The 18,855-nt window shown below is 42.1% G+C and overlaps 2 protein-coding genes across 8 annotated transcripts in view; one reads left to right on the top strand and one right to left on the bottom strand.

Annotated features, from left to right (window-relative positions):
* The first annotated feature begins 1,477 nt into the window (after positions 1 to 1,477).
* On the top strand, positions 1,478 to 13,384 carry LOC109465420 (sarcoplasmic calcium-binding proteins I, III, and IV). Of its 4 annotated transcripts, none has more exons than XM_019762684.1 (6): positions 1,478 to 1,691; positions 5,765 to 5,817; positions 7,831 to 7,950; positions 8,198 to 8,321; positions 8,878 to 8,975; positions 12,460 to 13,384. In XM_019762684.1, the coding sequence occupies exons 1-6, from the start codon at positions 1,634 to 1,636 to the stop codon at positions 12,565 to 12,567; spliced, it is 561 nt and encodes a 186-aa protein (XP_019618243.1). In that variant the 5' UTR covers positions 1,478 to 1,633; the 3' UTR covers positions 12,568 to 13,384. The 4 variants fall into 4 exon arrangements, with proteins under 4 accessions (XP_019618243.1, XP_019618241.1, XP_019618240.1 ...); XM_019762682.1 differs by lacking the exons at positions 5,765 to 5,817; positions 12,460 to 13,384 and adding exons at positions 5,889 to 5,941; positions 10,740 to 11,632 and having other exon boundaries at positions 1,480 to 1,691; XM_019762681.1 differs by lacking the exon at positions 5,765 to 5,817 and adding an exon at positions 5,889 to 5,941 and having other exon boundaries at positions 1,485 to 1,691.
* Positions 13,385 to 14,402: 1,018 nt separating this feature from the next.
* LOC109465408 (CCA tRNA nucleotidyltransferase 1, mitochondrial-like) overlaps positions 14,403 to 18,855 on the bottom strand; it is a 5,772-nt gene continuing 1,319 nt past the window's right edge. Inside the window, exons 3-6 of one of the 4 annotated variants that reach the window (XM_019762651.1) lie at positions 18,014 to 18,140; positions 17,307 to 17,500; positions 16,470 to 16,717; positions 14,403 to 15,338 (exon numbers count right to left, since the gene is read on the bottom strand). In XM_019762651.1, coding sequence (XP_019618210.1) covers positions 15,000 to 15,338; positions 16,470 to 16,717; positions 17,307 to 17,500; positions 18,014 to 18,140 — 908 coding nt within the window. In that variant the 3' untranslated portion in view covers positions 14,403 to 14,999. Of the gene's footprint in view, positions 15,339 to 15,623; positions 15,685 to 15,745; positions 15,860 to 15,943; positions 16,031 to 16,469; positions 16,718 to 17,306; positions 17,501 to 18,013; positions 18,141 to 18,855 lie in introns of those variants that run through there. The other 3 variants (XM_019762654.1, XM_019762652.1, XM_019762653.1) reach the window with 3 other exon arrangements.

Genomic DNA, 18,855 nt, shown 5'->3' with positions numbered 1-18,855 from the left:
TTTTGTCCATCAGTCAACCCGCTTCATCATATTCCATCCTAATGATTGAAACAGAGACACCTGCAGTAGACGCAGCCTCTGTTCTCCTTACGAGCAACAGTTAGCCTGGGAGCCATCCGTTTTGTACAAAAAAATCATCACCAAGCGGAAACGATGTAACAGTCTCCAGGCGTTTTTTTTTCTGCGGGTTAGCGAGTGTAATGAGCCCCGTTACAAAACGGATGGCACCCAGGCTAAGTGATAGTTAGAGCGTCCCAAAATACTCTTGTTTGCTAAAATCTCTTTCTGCACCCTTCTGGACATTCGTCAGCAGGCCGATAATGAGCGGACGGTGTGGACATAGCGAGTCCGGCGGGCAGGGGGGTGAGGTCTCCGGTAAGATGTTAGACCTGACTCGCTGGCGGGGTCCGACCTCCCGCAAATTGTCACACAAGAGAGCAATGCCCCATTCCGTGGACTTCACCCAAAATAAAATACCAGCGCCTCAAAGCCATACTAAAATTGTCGACCATATATCACGCGCTGGTGTTATGATTGTAACTGTAGCTGCAAGTTTGACCCATTTTGCAAGAGACTCCCTGGCGACTATGAATGTCGTCTGCGGGAATTATATTTGACTGAAAACAAAGTGCTAACGTTTCCATGTACGCTGCAAGATGGCAGACATCAATGATATTTCCTTATCTCACTTGAGCCTGACTTATGTTAAACCTGGCCGCAATAAATCGCCATCTCACCCAGGGAGCTTTCGACGCTAACCGATCAGTGTTTAGATACTTCATACTCTATGAGAAGAGACAGACGTAAACGTTTAGAACCTGATATAGATTATGTGGATTAAATAGGAAATAGACAGCATCAATCATGATACAAAATCATGGTAAACTTTTCATCCGCTCCTTTTTGTTTACAAATATCCTGGCGCTCATTTGTCATGGCGGCGTCTGTTGTGTATATTTGCTTATATGTAGAGAATGTTTATTTCGTCACCAGACAAGTTTGTAAAACTTCCAGAACAAGCTGCTGGTGTTTTAGGTGTCACTGTTCATTATAAACTGATGAGCAGAAACAGGTATCATTAACATATGATATATTGCTTTACAGTACATGACGAAAGCACGTAGATATCTGTATCTGTATTGGTATAGCCAGTATAACCGCCCCTCGGCGTAACACACCAGCTTATATACTCTGAAGATGAATTGGCAAGTAGCAATGGCATGTAGTTGACCAATGCTCACTATCTGACACAGACCTTATTCCTACGTTGCTCATAAATATCATGCTAAAATATTATATGTGTACACGAATAAGCAGGTTTTAAAGCCCTTGAGGCGATTTTTCCATCCCGGCATATCAACCGGTCTATAAATGTAGGCGTGCCCCCAACACATGTGCCGTATATGGAAGAAGCTGACCGAATCAATGTCAGGAATTCCCATCGTCCAGTAGCGTGGCCGGACTGTAAAACCTCCTGATTAGCATGCATGGTGGGGGTATATAAACCGCGGGAAAAAGAGCCGTCGCTTCACTCCGTTTTTGCCAGGCATCTTAGCAGGAAAGGAGGCTTCAGGAGATTTTATAGCGCCCTGTTTTAACGTCTACACAGCGACTAACCCGCCAACTACCAACCATGGGACTGAACGATTTCCAAAAGCAGAAGATCAAGTTCACCTTCGACTTCTTCTTGGGTAGGTGTTTTTTCTTTCTTTCTTTTTTGTTTGTTCTCGTATTTTGTAGACACCATAGCCAATGTCTCTGTCTTACTACTGTACTTATGTGTTAATGTACCAACGATGCCCGATAATCGTACCCAAAGCCAAATATTGTTCAAGGATCAATCCTGTTTGCCCTATACCTTATGCACGGGTAACTGATATTGCCACTGCGATAGACATCCTAACCTTAGATGGGGGGATGCGGCATACATTCTGGACAAGTTAACAACGTTACCAATGCATTTACACAGCTTCTATTCTTCAACGTAGAAGTAGACTGATAGTGGGCGAACATTGATAATAATGTGGATAGCATTGACAACAAATTTGATGATAACTGCTTTCAAAGACATGAATGCCATACCTTACTCGGAATCTATGCAAGCAGCATTAAACCTACGCGTACGTTTTAACAAGGATGGTTTCATTTCGACTTAGTACCATATATGCATCTTACATCAACAAAACGGCAAGCTTATAATGTGAAACATTAGCTCGCATGCAGACCTGAGCAGCACTTAACCGAACTAGACCTAGTCTTACTCCCAACTCAGCCGTTGACATCGAACCTTTTGCAGCCATTAAGATCAAAACCGTTTCTATTTTGAGTAACCCGGGTTCACATTGCTTCAGCAGCAGCCTACAGATAACATACCTGTTGAAATACACTTTTGTTGTCACTTCACAAATGCGTGATCTATAAATACAAAATGATTCTTGGTTTGATGACATGGCAATAAATTCTGTGCCAAACATTGCCACTGCCTTGAGATACGGCCTATGCTTAATGCTGGGATAGTTGGCGCTCAGGTTTTCCATAGAAAAACCCACCGTTGTTCCTTATCTCTGTGAGAGTGTTTCCGTACGCCGTATGTCTGGCCTGTGTCCGGTGAATAGAATGAAGGATACAGCTGCTTCTGAAAGGAGGTACAGTCAAAGGACGGTTTCGACAAAAAGATCGGTATCGTTCTTTCTCATCCCGACCGAAATAGAAGCAAATTTCAGGCGATTCAGAAAACTCGTGACGCGAAAAAGATGAAACATCAACATGCTCCTTATCCATGTTAGCAACTATTCAAAAAATGATTGATGTAAATTCAGTATTCTATGTAGGTAGAAAGCGTTTGTTTCGATCCACACAAAATGACATACCGAAAGTAGCACACAGGCACCGAATTGCTGACTTACGCTTACTGGAAAAAAAGATATAATTCAGACCTATAACGAGGGTGTCATGTCATCCAATAAAAAAGCGGTCTGAGTCTATTTATACAGGGTTTGACGTATAGAGCTGTATATATTTGCACGTCCGCAGTTTTCAACTAAACGCAGCGCCTGACATAATTCGGTCAACATTGCAGTCTACATATTTCCCTGTCGCCCTTGTGATAAAGAATGCACGGCACTTGTACTCTGGTTGCACGCAAATAATTGTGGGCTGCTGTGGATTTTAAAATGTATTTTACGTTCAACACAATCATTCCTATATCCTCACATGCCCAAAAATACGACCTAGCGTATCGTGTAGATCTTTCCGTTACATAAGCGAGGTTGATCAGAATTTCAAATGTTGAAATAATTTTCCTCAAAGATAAGGCGGGTTCCAGTGGCAGACATCGCCAAGTCGAGCGGAGTTTCTTAAATAGTTCTGACTCCCCTGTGTGGTGGTGACGTCAGAACGATGCATTAGCCGCATGTGTTGATTACACCTCTATCCCTTAATACCCGCTCGCCGCGCGTATCATACACTTAGCGGCATAATTTTGTGATTCATCATTCGTAACCATCTTGCTTGAATCCTGGACGCACATAGAGTAAAACGTTTTTGACAGCTGTACGAATTTGTGGAAGAATAGCCAGCTTTATCTTCGGACAAGAGCCCGGCGTTAGATGTCATTAGCAGTGTTTGAGGTAATGTTGGCGGGGGTTTGCAAACTACAAGCGGGGGAGGAGAGATACTGTTTAGCGGCGACAGCGAATGTTCGGAAGATTTGTAACAAAAATAGCCTATAGAGAGGGAAGATATGTCTGAATGCATCGGCATTATCCCTAGACATGGCGACGGGAGAACTGTCGCCGCGCAGGTTTTAAAATTAGACCGCAGCGGAACGTACATTTCTGAGCAGTTTCAGTAGGACCAGAGGAGTTGCTATCATTAGAAATCCCACGGGTGAAACTGCCAACTGTCATTAGAGGAAACCTTTCCAAAGAATCCCACTCATCATAGATATCCGTACAGATAGATCAAAAGATATACCGATAACGAAGTTACACGGCTTCGACCAATCAGGTCATCGGCATTGATCTTCATCATGTCAATCAAACCTGGGAACGACACCTTCATCATGTCCAAATAAGGGCATGCTCTGGACGGTCGCCCCTCCCCTTTTGTGATTAACGGTGTAGACACAGGTCCGAGGAAATTCTAAAATGCTTCTCAAGAAACTTCCTCAAGAACATCGAGCTGAGACGGTCTTGTAACGATGCCAAAACTATATGGAAACATCTTTTGATGGCAATAGACTTAAGGGTCTCCTTAACTGTTCCCTGAAATTAAGCACGAAGGAAAATATCTTTGCCGGTATCACAGGAGGGGGTGAACGACCTTGCTTAGTAAAGAATGATGGAGGTATATAAATAGATATAAATGAAGTCCTCTGGGTGTAATGGGCAAAACGGAATGCACATGGTTTGCTCGACGGGAATTCTTTACAACTGTTAAAAATCGAAGGGACCAACTGTAGCGTTTGTGGAATGCGCAGAATAAGAAAATTAGTCTGGAAATTTACCAAATTCATGCAAATTATGAGATAATGGTGGCATCTCAGAAATGACTGATATGGAGACTACACTTGTACAGTCGGTAACAACTGTGCCGATTTTATCGTTTTCCTGTTCCAATTTGTATCGTGTTTCCCACATATCTCCCAAGTGATACCATTTTGTACAAATCGTATATACCAAAGTTTAAGAACGTTATTAGAATACTTCAGTACGCAACAAAAGAAAAAGAGATTACAGAGCAAATCACTAAACTTAGGGTACGATATCATATGAAGTACTATCAGAAAGAGAGGTTATCTTTCTAATATAAACTCACGCAAATAAAACGTATCTTTAAGCAGCTCTGTTAGCTATTGAGAAATATGTGTATGTCTTAGATACCAGATTTTTCTTTGTATGATGTTGTGTGTATTATTTGCAGTTCTCGTCACTTGTAAATGTTCGTCATGTTTTTGTGTGTGCTTGTGTCCATTCATTCCCAATGTTGAGTGTTTCGCATAACGTTGTATATTAAACACTATCAAAGACTTCTGTGTGTACTTATGTTCACCTGTCTGCTCTAAAAGGTCTCGTTTTGCTTCCCTTTTCAGATTGTGACTGTGCTTCCGTGCCTCGCTGTGTTCTGTCTATCTTATAGTGTCATCGTTTCTTTCTCTGCCTTTAAATTAAATCTCTACAACTCAATGAAGTCTGCATCGTACATTGTTCCTCTAACATTACCCACCCCCCTCCCCCATCCTGTCAAAAATCTGGAAATGTACCCTTTGTCATCAAACAAAAAGTTGTGCATGCTCTACGTCTTACTAAATGTTTCAAAGCATTGAGGACACATTTTGATTGATTCTCATAGGGAGATTATCATGATCAGAACCAATGAGTGAAAAAAAATTAAAAATTGTTGATGCTTGCTAAAATCTTCTGAAGCGCAATGATGAAGAAAGCCGCATCATGAGTTGTGCGTTCTACAAGGAAAGTAAGTACACACCTGATAGACAAAACGGTCTATCATTCTACCAAGTAAAATTGGTAAAAGTCGTATTATTCGAAAATAGTGCCTTTGGTTATTAAAACAGAACACGTGTGCCAAAAGCAGTACGCGTCAATGTGTCTTTGGCTATCAAAACCATACACGCCTCTATGTGTCTTTGGCTAAAAAGCACGCGTCCCACACTTCCATCCATGCAGCTCCTACATTAACCAGGCTCTCCGCAGGCTTCACTGAACAGTAGAGCACAGACTTGACTTTCACGTTTCTCTTCCAGACATGAACCACGACGGATCCATCCAGTGGAATGACTTCGAGGATATGATGACGGTAAGAGCACGGAGCTACGAGCCTTCCGACCTGTCCGTTCGTTAAATGTTAGCTTTGCTGCTATTTTTCAGACTATAACAAAGACGGCTCCATCCAATGGGAAGATTTCGAGGAAATGATTAAGGTACACCAGTTTCAGAAAGTTTGAAACGGTCGCCACCTGATGTAGGCAACATGGTGAACTTCGCTGTGCCATTATGTACAGGCACATCATGTGGCGACCAAAGAGGGATTGTTAGTTCCTACTCATGCATACTGTGTATATGAGGCACACTTTGGTGAATCCGCAATGGACGTTTGAACGGACTAAACGTTGACCTGTATCACTGATCTACGGTGCAACGGTATCGCAGTATATATGTATATATACGGTTTGACTGTGTAGGCGAATTCACCAAAGCTTGTGTTGTATCACAGTGAGTATGTGTAAGGTATATAAACCCTCCGTGCATCTATTTCCAGGAGTCGTCTCAGAAGTTCTGAAACAACCACAACGTCACTTTAACGTTTGGCAAGAGACATCCAAACGAAAGAATGAAATTTGCTGAATTAACGTTCCTTAAGTCTTCTTATAATAACCGTGAAACCCCATCTCATCGTTTTGACGAAAAGACTATTTCGTTACGTGGAAGACGACGACATTTTACTTACTATAACATGCTAACGGAACGGATGTGTCGTGCTAACCTCCATTGACTAACAGCTAAGCTGTGTGCTCCTTCTGCACTGTAAAACATGTATATATCCACGAGTTTATAGTAAGTATATTTCTGTATCTATCACGACTTGACACTTAAAGATCCATGAAATCTATATGGCAGGAATAGAGAAACTCATTTTTATTTGAGGGAGACATATCAATAGTCATATATCATAATCCAGTCAGACTAGTGGGTAGTTGTCAGCATCTGAACTTGCCCCGAAATATTTGCAGACGTTTTCCATTTTTCTTAGCAACGCTGCAAAAAAGGCTTAAAACAGCTGCTGCTGCTTGTATCTGTGAGGCCTCCGGACAACCGAATATGGCTAATAGGAAAGTGGATGGGCTTTGGTAATGGGGACTGAAAGAATTCAATGACCTCTGGCAAGTGTCCAAGGAGGTGTATATAATTTCACCCCGGCAAGCATTCATTAGACTAAAGGCTAAAGGCCGGCGATATTTTGGGACGATTGGGGCATTACTGACCAACTCTAAGCACCACAAGTCCAGCAGGTGCCGCTACAAAATTTCTATAAATACGGCGCTTTGGGGGATATGGGCCACGGTACATTGACCCCATTCCTGCAAACACTGTCAAGATCCTCTCGTTAACCAAGCAACATCTGTCAACGGAACGACAACTGTTCCTTTCGTGCATGCAACAGCCAATCAAAAAGGGACTTACATATGCAGCAGCCAATGAAATAAGGTTGAGAGTCATGTATGCCACAGCCAATCAAAAAGGGACTTACATATGCAGCAGCCAATAAAATAAGGGAGAGAGTCATGTATGCAACAGCCAATCAAAAAGGGACTTACATATGCAGCAACCAATGAAATACGGGAGAGAGTCAAGTATGCAGGAGCCAATCAAAAAGGGACTTACATACGCAGCAACCAATGAAATACGGGAGAGAGTCAAGTATGCAGGAGCCAATCAAAAAGGGACTTAGATATGCAGCAACCAATGAAATAAGGGAGAGAGTCAAGTATGCAGGAGCCAATCAAAAAGGGACTTAGATATGCAGCAACCAATGAAATAAGGGAGAGAGTCATGCATGCAACAGCCAATATGCAGCGACCAATGAGCTGGGGGGGAGGTCGATCCGAGAAACATAACCGTAAATTTAATTGTCTACAGTCAACTGTGACAGTGATAGAGCTAAGAAAAGGCCTTGCATGTTTACGACGACATAACTAAATCGGCCCTTCAGCTAATTCGCAGTGTCATGTCATTCAAAAAAACATCTGCTGGTCAAACTTGTAACATCAGTCATGCATCGTCATTCCTTCGCCCCCCTCCCACCCAACAGAGGTACAAGGAGGTGAACAAGGGCAGCCTGTCTGATGCTGACTACAAGTCCATGCAGGCTTCTCTTGAGGACGAGTGGAGGGACCTGAAGGGGCGCGCCGACATCAACAAGGACGACGTCGTAAGTGTGGAACAATATATCTCCCGTTATGAAAGTACTGTATATGATACATCGGTGGAAGCAAGAACTCTCAGCATGTAATTTTACACCATCGGAGTAACAACTAAGATTGTGCCATAAACAACTCAGTTGTAGGTGACTAGCATGCTCAGAACAGTGAAGCTTGCGTCTTTATAATTAGTTCATCTGTGTAATCGGTACAACCACCCCTCAGAGTAACACACTATATTACCCCCCCCCCCCCCAGGTCTCGTGGGAAGAGTACCTCGCCATGTGGGAGAAGACCATCGCCACCTGCAAGTCCGTGGCCGACCTGCCCGCCTGGTGCCAGAGCAGGATCCCCTTCCTCTTCAAGGGCATGGATGTCAGCGGTGAGCCAATCCAAAACACGCTTACATACGCAGCAACCAATGAAATAAGGGAGAGATCGTGCATACAACACAGCCAATCAAAAGGGGGCTTACATACGCAGCAGCCAATGAAATAAGGGAGAGATCGTGCATGCAACAGCCAATCAAAAAGGGACTTACATACGCAGCAACCAATGAAATAAGGCAGAGATCGTGCATGCAACAGCCAATTAAAAAGGGGCTTACATACGCAGCAACCAATGAAATACGGGAGAGATCGTGCATCCAACAGCCAATCAAAAGGGGGCTTACATACGCAGCAACCAATGAAATACAGGAGAGATCGTGCATGCAACAGTCAATCAAAAAGGGGACTTACATTTGCAACAGCCAATGAAAAAGAGACCTACAGATGCCACAACGAATGGAAATAGAGATTGGCTCGCATGTAACAACTAATTACAAGTTAGAAGACAGCTGCACATGGTCAAGACAAAGAACATCTAGAGCTTCTCCATTAGGATGTTTGACATGTTTGAGTCATGTTTCTCATAGCTACCCTAACTCACACACACAGGGGACGGTATTGTTGACCTGGAGGAGTTCCAGAACTACTGCAAAAACTTCCAGCTGCAGTGCGCAGATGTCCCGGCCGTCTACAACGTTATCACAGACGTGAGTATGGCTATATCTGGGTACATGGATTAGTCAAGACTTAGGGCACGGTCACATTTCCAAGCCGGAGCCCGGCCGGGTTGTTTGCGTGAAAGAAATTGAAAATAAACAATTTGTATCACGAGTATACACAAATAGTGCTCATGGTTGATTTTATAAAACTTTTTTTTTGTGTGTTTTGCTGTCTTATATCATATTATTCGTTCCATACGACTGCCCGGCCGGGCTCCGGGTTGGGAAATGTGACCTTTTCGTAGCCTACGTACTCCACATAATGGTGATTTCTATAGAAAACTGCGCAAATAAAAACGTTTAAAACGTAGTACCAGGTACTTAGTGCACATGTAGAATGCTTACATATGTCTATAAGCACTTCAGCACAGATTAAAGTGAATTTGCAATAAAACATTTCGTTTTTATTAAAATGTAATTTTTGGGTTAATGTTACACAGTAAAGTGCATAACTGTGACTTAAGCAGACTTACGTTGCTATCTATAGTCCCGACAAACCAACTTTTGACCTTACACTACTGTGTGTAAAAGACGCGTTTACGAACTACAACCGACTGTGCAAAGCTGAACGATTGGTAAACACTGTTGTCCCCTTTCCAACGACGTCACAACGCGACAAGCCACGACCACTGCTCAAAATCTCATCTTTAAGTACACCCTAAAGCGTGCGTAAATGTTCCGTTTTCCACGGAACAGGACCTTTACATGTGCTATAAGGTGTATACGCTTAAAGATAGAATTTCATGCAGTGTACATGCGCCACGCTTCCCACGTACACCAGAGATGGACGTGTCACCTGTTTTACGTGCATGTGAGTACTGCATGGCGACCCAATACAAACATTCGTGCCGTGTTGTGTTGTGTATCTAAGGCCACAACAACTTTTGAGCAAGTAAATTTTATGGATGACATCCTCTGCAGACTCTAATCCAAATCTAATGCGATAGGCCGAAAACAATAAATCAGAGCCTTGTCTTGTCTCCTCTCTTCGTATTTATCTGCCATCCACGTTCCAGCATGGCAACGGACATCTTTGCCCATTTTCGGCATGTTGAACATTGTCAGAAGGCAACAAAAGTTCTTTTTTTTTCTTCCAAAATCAGGCGAAAATTAATGCGCGCTGATGTCATCCATAAAAATCACTTGCTGTGGCCTAAGCCCTGAACTCAAACGGTCACGAACGCGCTCACGATTCACGCTGGACACTATGTCTATGAGAAAAACGCACACTCCACGGAAATGCGTTCAAGCTCCAGCCACCCTGACGCCGCCCGCCACCTCCTCCTGCATGCTAGCCGTTACAAACCACTTCAATCCATCAACCCGGTGCTTTCCGTGGAGACAAACGACGCCATCATTCTCCTCAGGAAAGCAGAGACCTTGATCTTGACAATAATGCACAAAGTGTGACAATCCATTGCAGCTGACTACCACTTTCAGACGACCTTTCATAACAATAATGTTTTGCTCGGCGGAAGATGTGAGAAAATAGCCTTGTGATGTACCATAATGGATGCAGGCGTGCTTTCTGATATAGTGGACGGCCTAGGATTACCGTAATGGATGCAAACTCTGTCATCACTGTGCGACGAGTGTTTGCTGATTGACGTTGCTTGCTTCCATCGCAAGGTGGCGCTTTTTCCGTGTTCTTACCGTACGCGACGAAACAGAGATGGACTCATGACAAAGGACGGGTGCAGTTTGACCTACTGCCACTTTGTTTCATGCTTTGGAAACTTCTCTTACGAACAGGGAGGGAAGGTGACGTTCGACATCAACCGCTACAAGGAGCTGTACTACCGTCTCCTGACCTCCCCGTCTGCTGATGCCGGCAACACCCTCATGGGCCAGAAGCCTTGAACGGATGTCCTAGTGTACATAGAAGGACGTGTTTCTCGTGTTGTTGAGAACGTTTCTGTGTGGCTGACATCGCTTGTACTGAATACCGACCTTCTTGTTTGTCTCCAAACATCCAAAATAAAACAAATCCGTCACACGTTTTGAAGCTAGAGTTAAAAGTTACGAGCTTTTTTAAGCTAGAGTTTTAAACGTGATAAAGACCATATGTACAGCCTTGTTATATGGATGTTTCGACTCAACAAACAGGTAGTTTGCAGACCCCATTGTATGTAGGTTTTGATTTTTGACGTCTCATGACTTATACAAAACGTTAACACAGGCATTATCTGGCTATACAAGGACGACACCACCGCAGAAATTGAGATAGCTTTTAACTTCTCTTCTGCGGTCACCCACTACGCTAAACTTCCCAACCAAGGGACCATGGTTTATTTCTTAGCAAACCGTTGACGAGCCACCATTTGAACAAAAAAATACCACTAGCGTCGGAAAGGATTTATCACTGATTGTATCTAGAAATCTCATCTTTTAATGAACAGTTAAGACTACAGGAGATTTTGAGACTTTAGTCTACTCTTGCACCACATGATGGGCCATGGAAACACAATTTTAAGACCTTTTCCCCTCACAACACGATGTAGAGCATCTATAGATACAAAACGAGACGAAGTGTGTGTTCAGAGTCTTTACGGTCTGCAGCGCCGAAGTTCTCTGTATCTGTTCGTACAAGGATGTATGGAAATAAAGAGCCAGACAACTCAATAGTCCACTTCTTTATTTGGTTGTTGAATACCTGTTAAACGTGAATTTTGATGGCTTTCTTGACGTTTTTTACTTAGCTTTCCATCTTTAGATAGTATGGAATGTATAAATGTTAAGATGTGGTTAAAGCGGCATATCAGGTTGAGGTTATAAGAATTAAGAAATGAATCATTGAAAGTTGCATGATAGAATAGTTTTCTTCTAGACAAACTCGATATTGGCTGTGTGAAAATGTAAAGAACTTAATTTTAAGCATCAAAGGAGGAAAATCACGAAAAGTTCGTTCTGGGTATCACAGAAAAATCGCATTCAAAAGATTTTAGAGCCTTGGTACAGAAATATGTGATTGTACAAAGCTCTAAATGTTAAAGCCACCTGTACTCTTGTGGGGTCGTGTGGCGTAAAGACAGACCATTCAGCTCAGAACCAAGAGGTCCCGGGTTCGAATCCTGCTATATCACCAACCTAACTTTCCTCACTTCGCTCAGGTGTTTAATGAATATGCGAGAATGATCATTATCATGTCCGTGGGCATTAAAAAACTATTCTTCTTTTAACCTCCCAAAACCCACAAATTTTGAAAAAGGTGGGACATTACGTCTTCCATGGTTTACAGAAGTCAAACCCTTCAGACATAGTTATAGTTCTAGACAGCTACCTTTATGATGTAGACTTCAGTTATTTTGTACTATGTTTCATTGTTCTTTTATGTTCTGTAATTTGCAATTAGCCTCCGGGCACGAATTTGCAAGAAACTTTTCACTAAAAGGAAAACCAAAAACTTTGAATTACGAGGAAAGTTTTATAAGAACCGTATCGTGAATGTCTTGTTTTGTTTCTCGTCCCTCAGGGAGGCAAGGTGAATTTTGACCTGGCCCGCTACAAGGAGCTGTACTACCGTCTCCTGACCTCCCCGTCTGCTGATGCCGGCAACACCCTCATGGGCCAGAAGCCTTGAACGGATGTCATTGTAGATAAAAAAAACAAAAACACGTTTTGTAGTTGATTCACAGTTCAACAACTAACGTGCAGTAGATGTACTAGACTTTGTGTTTTCTTTTCTTCTTGAAATGGGTTATTTTCTTGAATCTAAGCATCCAACGATTTGACTCTATAACAAGGGTTTAGTCAATAGAAGTACTTCGGAATAAGAACTCTCTAAGATCAGTCAAGTACATGTACATAGGATTGTCTCTCGCATCGGATGCTTTGTTTCGAGGAGCTAGCCTGCCGATATTTTGTTCAAGCGATTTCAACGTACTTCTTGTCAAGTCTTCCCTTTGACAACGTCTATTCTGAGGCTGCTAGTTGCTAAGGATGTTCACAATCAGCTATATATAGACTGGTTTATTGTTGATGAACAAATAAATGCGAAACTGTAACCATCACAGTCAACATATATATAACTGTTAAAGTGAATATCCCAACCCTCAGTCGTTGTAGGTATATAGCAACTACATCTGCCTCAGAAAGACCGTTGCCATTTTCAAATCTAGTTTGATACTCAACTGTCAGATCGTCAGGACCTTCTATCAGCTAGACCTTTCCTGCAGCTTGTAAAAAAGAAGCTTCTATATTGTTCAAGAGGTTGCGAAGACAGCTATACCCTTTTGTACACCCACCTTTACCACCAGTGCTATAAGTATAACATAGACCCGTTTACAACCAGTGGAAAAGTAAAAGATTATCTATTTAACTTTTGGGATATGGCGGCCTGCAGTGCCGAGGCACCCTGTCAATGGTTGTGATTGGTGGGAAATAAAGAGGAAGGCAAATGCTGTGTTTTGGGTGATTCTTTTTGGTAGTCAATGATGGCTGACATGCTGGTGTCCTGTTTTGCATTTCATCACAGTTGGGTTATCAAGGGTTTACATAATTTTTGTGTTTTTTCATAAATACTCTTGTTTGGGCTATAGGCGTTCAATACTATTTATTTGAGGGGGCTAGAAGATCTCTAAACGTCTGAAAATGCTTGAGCTATAATTCAATGAAATGCAAATAAGGACACCAACATGGCAGCAGTCACGGCGGTGACGTCACACGAAAACACTATGTAGTCTCTACCGGAGTTTAGGCTTCTCATGGATGTGTCAACATACAGCTTCGAATGAGAAAAAAACTGCATCCATGGATGAAAGGGATAAAATTCCTGTGACAGGTCTAGTCAAGAAGGAACACCATCACTTTTAAAATCTATCCATTTGGTCTGTGACAAAATGTATGAAGATTATGAATAATTGTATTAAATGGCAGAACCAGTATCATTAGTAAGACTATTAGAGTCATTACGAGCCCAACGCAAGTCAACATGCATCAAATCTAACATGTAATTTGATTTACTGACTTATATATGCCTAATACGAAGTCGCACAAATTTCATGTTGGTATATCAGATTTCGTTACAACCTATTTCTATTTTTGGTGACAGTTTTGATCCTACCCTGATGAGTCTGATCTCATTCACTGTCGATAAAGGATCCTGTGGGAAAAAATTAAATAAAAATCCAGAGCGTAGGGGCTTTGTCATTAGATAGCTTTAAACAATGTCTAGAGTTAGAAGTTCAAGGGTTAGGTGTAATAAGTCAATGGGTGTAATGTAGCCAGCTGCCGCTGTGCCACGTGCATGGAAAGCTGGTGTGTTATGCCGAAGGGCGGTTATACCGGCTATACAGATACAGAAGCTGGTGTGTTACGCCGAAGGGCGGTTATACCGGCTATACAGATACAGAAGCTGGTGTGTTACGCCGAAGGGCGGTTATACCGGCTATACAGATACAGAAGCTGGTGTGTTACGCCGAAGGGCGGTTATATACCGGCTATACAGATACAGATACGTGCCAGAGCATGGTTCTGGATACAACCCCCAGGATAGACTAGTAACCAAGGTAAGGTTAAAATCCCTGGGTAGACTTAGATGGCGGGCAGGGATGGAGGCTTACAGTGCAGACCAACCCCAGTCTACACTGGTAACCAGGGTAAGTTTGCCTTGGATTTACTTTCCATTCCACTGAAAGTATTATGTGTACTTGTCATGTGCTCTCCTGGAAAAAGATCTCATTGAGAAAAATCCACCTTGTAATAAAAGTGGACAATTAGTGTTAACAAACATGTAACTACTGATACTAAGATTTTTCTTCCAACATATATGTAATAAACATGTACAGTTGGTACGTAATATCTACAAAGAAATTTCCAAAAAAGAAAAAGCTACACAACCAGTGTATAATGTAAAACTACAAAATTAACCACAGATTTCAAGATAATGCATCGGGCTATAAGCTGACAAGAACACAAGTTTGTCTCCTTACATTTTAGCCCAACCTTGACAGAGGAAATTTCATTTCATTTAAGGGGATAGTTGAAAAAATAAGACATGTACACAATACATGTTTATTTGTCAGTCTTCATCTTCTTTGCAAATCTTGTCTTTTTCTTCGCTGCTTTTTCTTGGATCTCTTTTGGAACCTCTTTCCTAAGATCATCAACTCTGGCCATCAGTTCTTCAAAAGTTAGCGAGCAGTCGCTTTCGATCCACAGAGCGACCAACTTGTCCTTGACCCACCCGACCTCCGCACCAAAGAAGATGCCCTTCTCCATCAGGTGTTTCCCTGTGACGGGGAATCTGGGGATGGTCCAGGTCTGGAGCTCTGAGAGGAGTGAAGCGTCACCTTGGTACTTCAGAACCTCGCACACTCGGTCTGACATCTGCTTCTGTTCCGTCCCTGGGGTCTAAAGTACGACAAAAGGATACAAGTAAGTGGGGACCCCTAGTGAAGTACTTTGTTATTGCAAGTAGTGAGCAAAGCATCTTAATTACTAATATTAGCTCTAGGCTCCACCTTGGTACTTCAGGACCTCGCACACTCTGTCTGACATCTGCTTCTGTTCTGTCCCTGGGGTCTAAAGTACGACAAAAGGATACAAGTAAGTGGGGACCTCTAGTGAAGTACTTTGGCATTGCAAGTGAGGCGATAGATTATACATGTATAGTTAGGTAGCATTTCTGGCTCCAACTTTTGTACTTCAGAACCTCGCACACTCAGTCTGACATCTGCTTCTGTTCCGTCCCTGGGGTCTAAAGTACGACAAAAGGATACAAGTCAGTGGGGACCTCTAGTGAAGTACTTTGGCATTGCAAGTGAGGCGATAGATTACACATGTACAGTTAGGTAGCATTTCTGGCTCCAACTTTTGTTCTTCAGAACCTCACACACTAGGTCTGACATCTGCTTCTGTTCCGTCCCTGGGGTCTACGTGGGATAAAACGGATGCAAGTCAGTGGGGACCCCTAGTGAAGTACTTTGTTATTGCAAGTAGTGAGCAAAGCATCTTTATTACTAATATTAGCTCTAGGCTCCACCTTGGTACTTCAGGACCTCGCACACTCGGTCTGACATCTGCTTCTGTTCTGTCCCTGGGGTCTAAAGTACGACAAAAGGATACAAGTAAGTGGGGACCCCTAGTGAAGGACTTTGTTATTGCAAGTGAGGAGATATATCTTATATAGTACATAAGAAATCATGTACAGTAGCACTTCTAGAGGTAGTGGTGGCAGACACAAAAAAAAATGGACCATACATAAAAAAGCAAACGATCTTTCACCATCAACCTCTGCTTGGAGAGTACCTGTTGAGTTTAGCTCAGTCCATCCTCTTGGGAGGTGACAGCTATGATCAGATGTCTCTCAGAGACAAATAACTGGAAAGGTACAGTAGGCATCCTTCCATGTCAAAAGATGGTGTATGCATAAATAATGTAGTAGTGGAATTTTGCTCCAATTCTTCACAGTGGTGGTGTAACGTCATGAAACAAACACATTAGTTATGAATACATGAACACTACAAATCTAGACCATAGTACCTTAAGAACAATGCCTTGGTAGTGCTTGAGTAGCTGTTCTGTTTGCTGCTCCCCCTCCCTCCGTAGCTGCATGACCAGCAGACCTGTTTTCCTCTCCTCTATGGAGATCTTGAGTCTGGTGATGATGTCGTCCATCTGACCAGGCTGTTCCAGCAGTGCTGCCACCATGGTCATGGGGCGGGGCTGGAGGTCTCGCGCTCGGGCGTAGACTTGGTCAAACTCATCCAGGTTACCTTCCAGTGGGAGACCTAAAACAAACACACACACAGAACTAGAATTAGAAAGGTAACATTTGCAAAGCAAATGCATAATGCGTCGATGAAAGTTAGACATCCAGGTAATACAATACGCCAAAAAGCAGTTACTCAAGCAACTGGATATGATTTTAAAAACGGTCAGACGCTTCAGCTAGTATCCACTAGCTTTCGTCAGTGACTGAGAGACCAGAGGAGAAATACCCTAACTACAAATGCATTTTTTTCAAATGTTTACCTTCACATATGGTCTGCTCTGTTAATTCTTACTCAGCACATTCATGTATATGGTCAGACAGGAGTCTAAATCTCTCCTGCTATAAAATTGCAACATGGTGTAACCCAACACGTTACCATGGTGATAGACGTTTGACCAGTCATTGACCTTATTGGTTTAGAGAAGAAGAAGAGGAAACAGAGCAAAAGCAATATGTTTTCCTTCGCTCAGGTCAAAATGAGTATTGTACTGTGTTGGTGGCGGCATTATAATTTGAAAAAACTTGAGTGTGCCGTCTCCACGTCTTGTGATTACATGTTGGAATAAAAAAAACATGCCATAAATCTCACAGGAATGGTTACTTACCAATGTACTTTGGTAGACCAAGGTTGTACATACATCTCATGATGGGTGCAGCGTGGTTACCCACTACAATCTTCTTCAGTTCCGTCCAGATCCGCTCACCAGAGATACCTCCCAGTCCCCCTGCGTTCTCTCGTATAGCCTCCAGGGTGGAATCTTCGTGCTGATTGGGCATCTCAGCAATCCTGCCATAAAACCTGGGATATGCACCAATAGCAGCACACGTTACAGAAAAGAGTGACAGTGAGATATTTCTGAGGGCATCCAACTTAGATGTTCTTTCGTCAAGAGTGAAGGTCATATCCAAGTGAAGAAAACTTGCTGTCTGATGTACCATCAGGCACACACAGTACTATATGTCTAACTCTAAGTCCATCTTTATGTTAATTGAAATGGTCACCAAAATGTTCCCTAGCCTTATTCACCTTCCCAGCCTACAAAAACTGCATTTGTATTAACACCTCCCAATTCATATACATGTATCTCACAAAATGTCGGCCATTTCATACTCCATTGCACACGGAAAAGAAATAAAACCCAACAATAACTACAAATGTATATCTAAAGTAGCATTAACGTTACTTAATATGATATTTAATGTTTATTTTTGTTATCATGCTCTTGCAATTAGCCCTCGGGCATGAATTTGCAATAAACTTTCTAATTATCAAGGTGACAATGAAATTCAGACATGTACTAGTAAATGTTACCTGAAGTATCGTAGGATCCTGAGGTAGTCCTCCTGAATCCTTTTTGTAGCATCTCCTACAAAAGCCACCCGTCTGTTCTGTAGGTCTGTCCAACCATCAAAGTAGTCATAAAGGGTTCCATCCAATCCTGATGAAAATAAAACATAACTTGCTGAAAGGTACCAGATAGACCACACTAGAATGCTCACAATGCTATATTGTTGGCACCACCCTGAGACATTGCCAAAAAAATAATGACAACAACAAAAGACAGATTCAAACACAAGCACCTAGTACTTTCAAGATTTAATAAAATCAGCTATTATAGCCACAGTAGTGTACAATGAAGTGTAAAAAAGTGGGATGACAGTTATACAATAGTTACCTTGATAGAGACTTAATATTACAGATACATTATATCTTTAGACATGCAGGTAGAACATTATAAACTTGCAAAATAAATCAAGCTCTAGAGAATTCATGCAGTTGCAGGATACATGTTGTACTACAAACATGTATTACAGTACCTTTATGTTGCTTACAGTTTCAATCACTAGATTTAGTGACACTGTCACATCTTTAACATGTAGGGACTTGTATATTAGGAATTATCGATACTAGAAATAACCTAAGAACATGGAGTTGATGGTGAGATCTCGTCTCTCAGCGTCGATTTTTATATTTTATTATTTTTTTTTATTTTTTTTTTTATTCGCAAATTCAACAAAGACAATACAAGACAAGGTGGTGAGGTACTCTAGCTATAGCTAATTTTAGCCTCACCACCAAACATAGAATACAATTACAATACATAACAAAAAACAGAGAACAGCAAGTTAGCAAGTGGGTGGGATGGGTCGTTA

The sequence above is a fragment of the Branchiostoma belcheri genome, unplaced genomic scaffold (assembly GCF_001625305.1).
Source record: "Branchiostoma belcheri isolate BF01 breed outbred unplaced genomic scaffold, Haploidv18h27 scaffold15, whole genome shotgun sequence".
Taxonomy (NCBI): domain Eukaryota; kingdom Metazoa; phylum Chordata; class Leptocardii; order Amphioxiformes; family Branchiostomatidae; genus Branchiostoma; species Branchiostoma belcheri.
This window is presented reverse-complemented; position numbering and strand designations above follow the sequence as displayed.

Bases quoted from the DNA above. Each gene is read 5' to 3' on its own strand.
- LOC109465420 (XM_019762684.1), top strand. From the start codon at position 1,634: ATGGGACTGAACGATTTCCAAAAGCAGAAGATCAAGTTCACCTTCGAC. The intron at 7,951-8,197 runs GTAAGTGTGGAA...CCCCCCCCCCAG, and splicing joins ACATCAACAAGGACGACGTC to GTCTCGTGGGAAGAGTACCT. The intron at 8,322-8,877 runs GTGAGCCAATCC...TCACACACACAG, and splicing joins CAAGGGCATGGATGTCAGCG to GGGACGGTATTGTTGACCTG.